The sequence below is a fragment of the Apis dorsata genome, unplaced genomic scaffold (genome assembly GCF_000469605.1).
Source record: "Apis dorsata unplaced genomic scaffold, Apis dorsata 1.3 scaffold_132, whole genome shotgun sequence".
Classification (NCBI taxonomy): domain Eukaryota; kingdom Metazoa; phylum Arthropoda; class Insecta; order Hymenoptera; family Apidae; genus Apis; species Apis dorsata.
In genome coordinates this window covers 5,946-7,984 of record NW_006263425.1, presented here as the reverse complement: position 1 = coordinate 7,984, position 2,039 = coordinate 5,946, and the positions used below count along the sequence as shown (strand labels likewise).

At 14.8% G+C, this 2,039-nt stretch overlaps 1 protein-coding gene across 3 annotated transcripts in view; it reads left to right on the top strand.

Annotated features, from left to right (window-relative positions):
- Positions 1-450: 450 nt before the first annotated feature.
- The window catches only part of LOC102674479 (xanthine dehydrogenase-like), a 7,502-nt gene continuing 5,913 nt past the window's right edge, over positions 451-2,039 (top strand). Inside the window, exons 1-2 of one of the 3 annotated variants that reach the window (XM_006612968.2) lie at positions 451-693; positions 1,842-1,984. In XM_006612968.2, coding sequence (XP_006613031.1) covers positions 1,877-1,984 — 108 coding nt within the window. In that variant the 5' untranslated portion in view covers positions 451-693; positions 1,842-1,876. The remainder of the gene's footprint in view (positions 694-1,841; positions 1,985-2,039) is intronic. The other 2 variants (XM_031509199.1, XM_031509201.1) reach the window with 2 other exon arrangements.

The following is a 2,039-nucleotide window of genomic DNA, read 5'->3' as shown; positions in this document are numbered from 1 at the left end:
TATTGTAATATTATTAATATTTTATATAATAATTATTATACTTCAAAAAAAATATAAATATAATATTATTGTATTTATTCAGCGATTTAAAAAAATTTTCAAAGATTTAATTTAAATGTTAAAATTTATAATATTTATTTATAATATTTACTTAATATAAAAATAAATAAAAGATATATACATAATTTATTTAATTAATATTACATCAGTGAAAAATGAATGATTTTGTTATGAATATTTCGTATTATTTATTCATATACTTATTTCATTGATTACACAATATCTTTTAATGCTTTTGATCTGCTTAATAAATATTTTGATATTTATTTAAATCAATATGTTTCCATCAATTTTTTAACTAATTTTTATTATATTTAATTGCATAATATAATTTAAAATGAAACAATATATTTAATATTTATACAATATTTATAATTACAATACTGATTTTCTATTTAACAAAATATGCTTCTTTATATATGTACGATTTTTATAATCACCATTGCAAGAGAAGGGAGAGTGAGGAATAAAAGAGACGTAGTAGAGACAAATTACTTCATTCGCTTTATTAATGTGACTTCTTGATAAAACATAATACAGAAAATATCTTACTTGATAACCTAATGGTATCATTCATTGTTATTCAAACAGTTCTACATGAATTTTTGAGTTAAAAATTTCAACTCAAGAAAGGTAAATTTATTTCTTTTATAATTATTTTGCATAACTTTTAATTTATTTCTATTTATTTATTTATTTATAAAATTCTATATTATATTCTATTTATTTATTTATCAAATTCAAAATTATTATTTATTTTATATCATAATTTATTATTTTATTTTTTTATTTATTTATTTAATAATAATAAATATTTAATTAATGATTAAAGTATGCATTTCATATTTTTTATACATTAAATTAAATTAAATATAATATGTGATATATTCCTAATATATTCCTATAATTTTCGAAAATTATATTTTATGTAAAATTTATTTTTGCTAAAAATATTGTTTCTTTTTTTTTTAACATAAATAAAACAATTATTCAAATATAATGCTAAGAACAAATAAAATGAAATGTAAAATTTATAACTTAAAAGATATTAAGAAGAAAACAATTTTCAATTTGTTTTTTATTTAGATACAATTATATAAATTTTTTATAGAATTTTTATGTTATTAGTTAAAATTAAAGTCTTTTTTTTATTATTATTTATTAGACTTCTTGGGAAATATAGGTCATTCTTATCGTTATTCACTTAAGCAATAGATATTGCAAAAGAATTATATATGTTAGATATTCCTCTGCAATATTATAAATACTATTATATATGTAAGTATCTGAAAATAATTTTGTCATTTTTATAAATGAAATATATATTTGTAATTTGTAATAAAGATATTTAGAAATTAGTATATAATAGTAGTAGTATGTAATAGTATAATATATACTACATATATTATAATAGTATATAATAATTTTGTGCAGAAAAAATATATATACTATTAAAAAATAAGTTTTTAAAAGCATTTTATATTTTTATTGTTGATAATAAAAAATCAAAATTTTGTTTATCAAATAAGTTGTAATAATGTTATATAATCATTAAGAAAAAATTATTGTTTTATACTAAATGAAAATATAAATTTATACAATTATATAAAAATATAAATTAAGAATTTAATTTGTAAATTAAAATATTATATTATATATATATATTGAAAGAAAAAAAATTTGATAAAATATTTTTTCTTCATTATCAAGCATAATTATAAATATACAAAAATATACAAAAATATTGTAATAATAAGTAAATAATTTAAAAAATCTTTTTTATAGGGATTGTTGAGATTTATAATAACCAATAAAAATGGTTCATGATGGAATTATTAATCAATCTAAACCTGTCATATTGAATAATGAAGAGAAACTTGACAGGATATCACATACTTTAGTATTTTATGTTAATGGCAAGGAGGTATGCAATTATATTATATTTATTGTATTAATATTGTTAATATATATTATATATT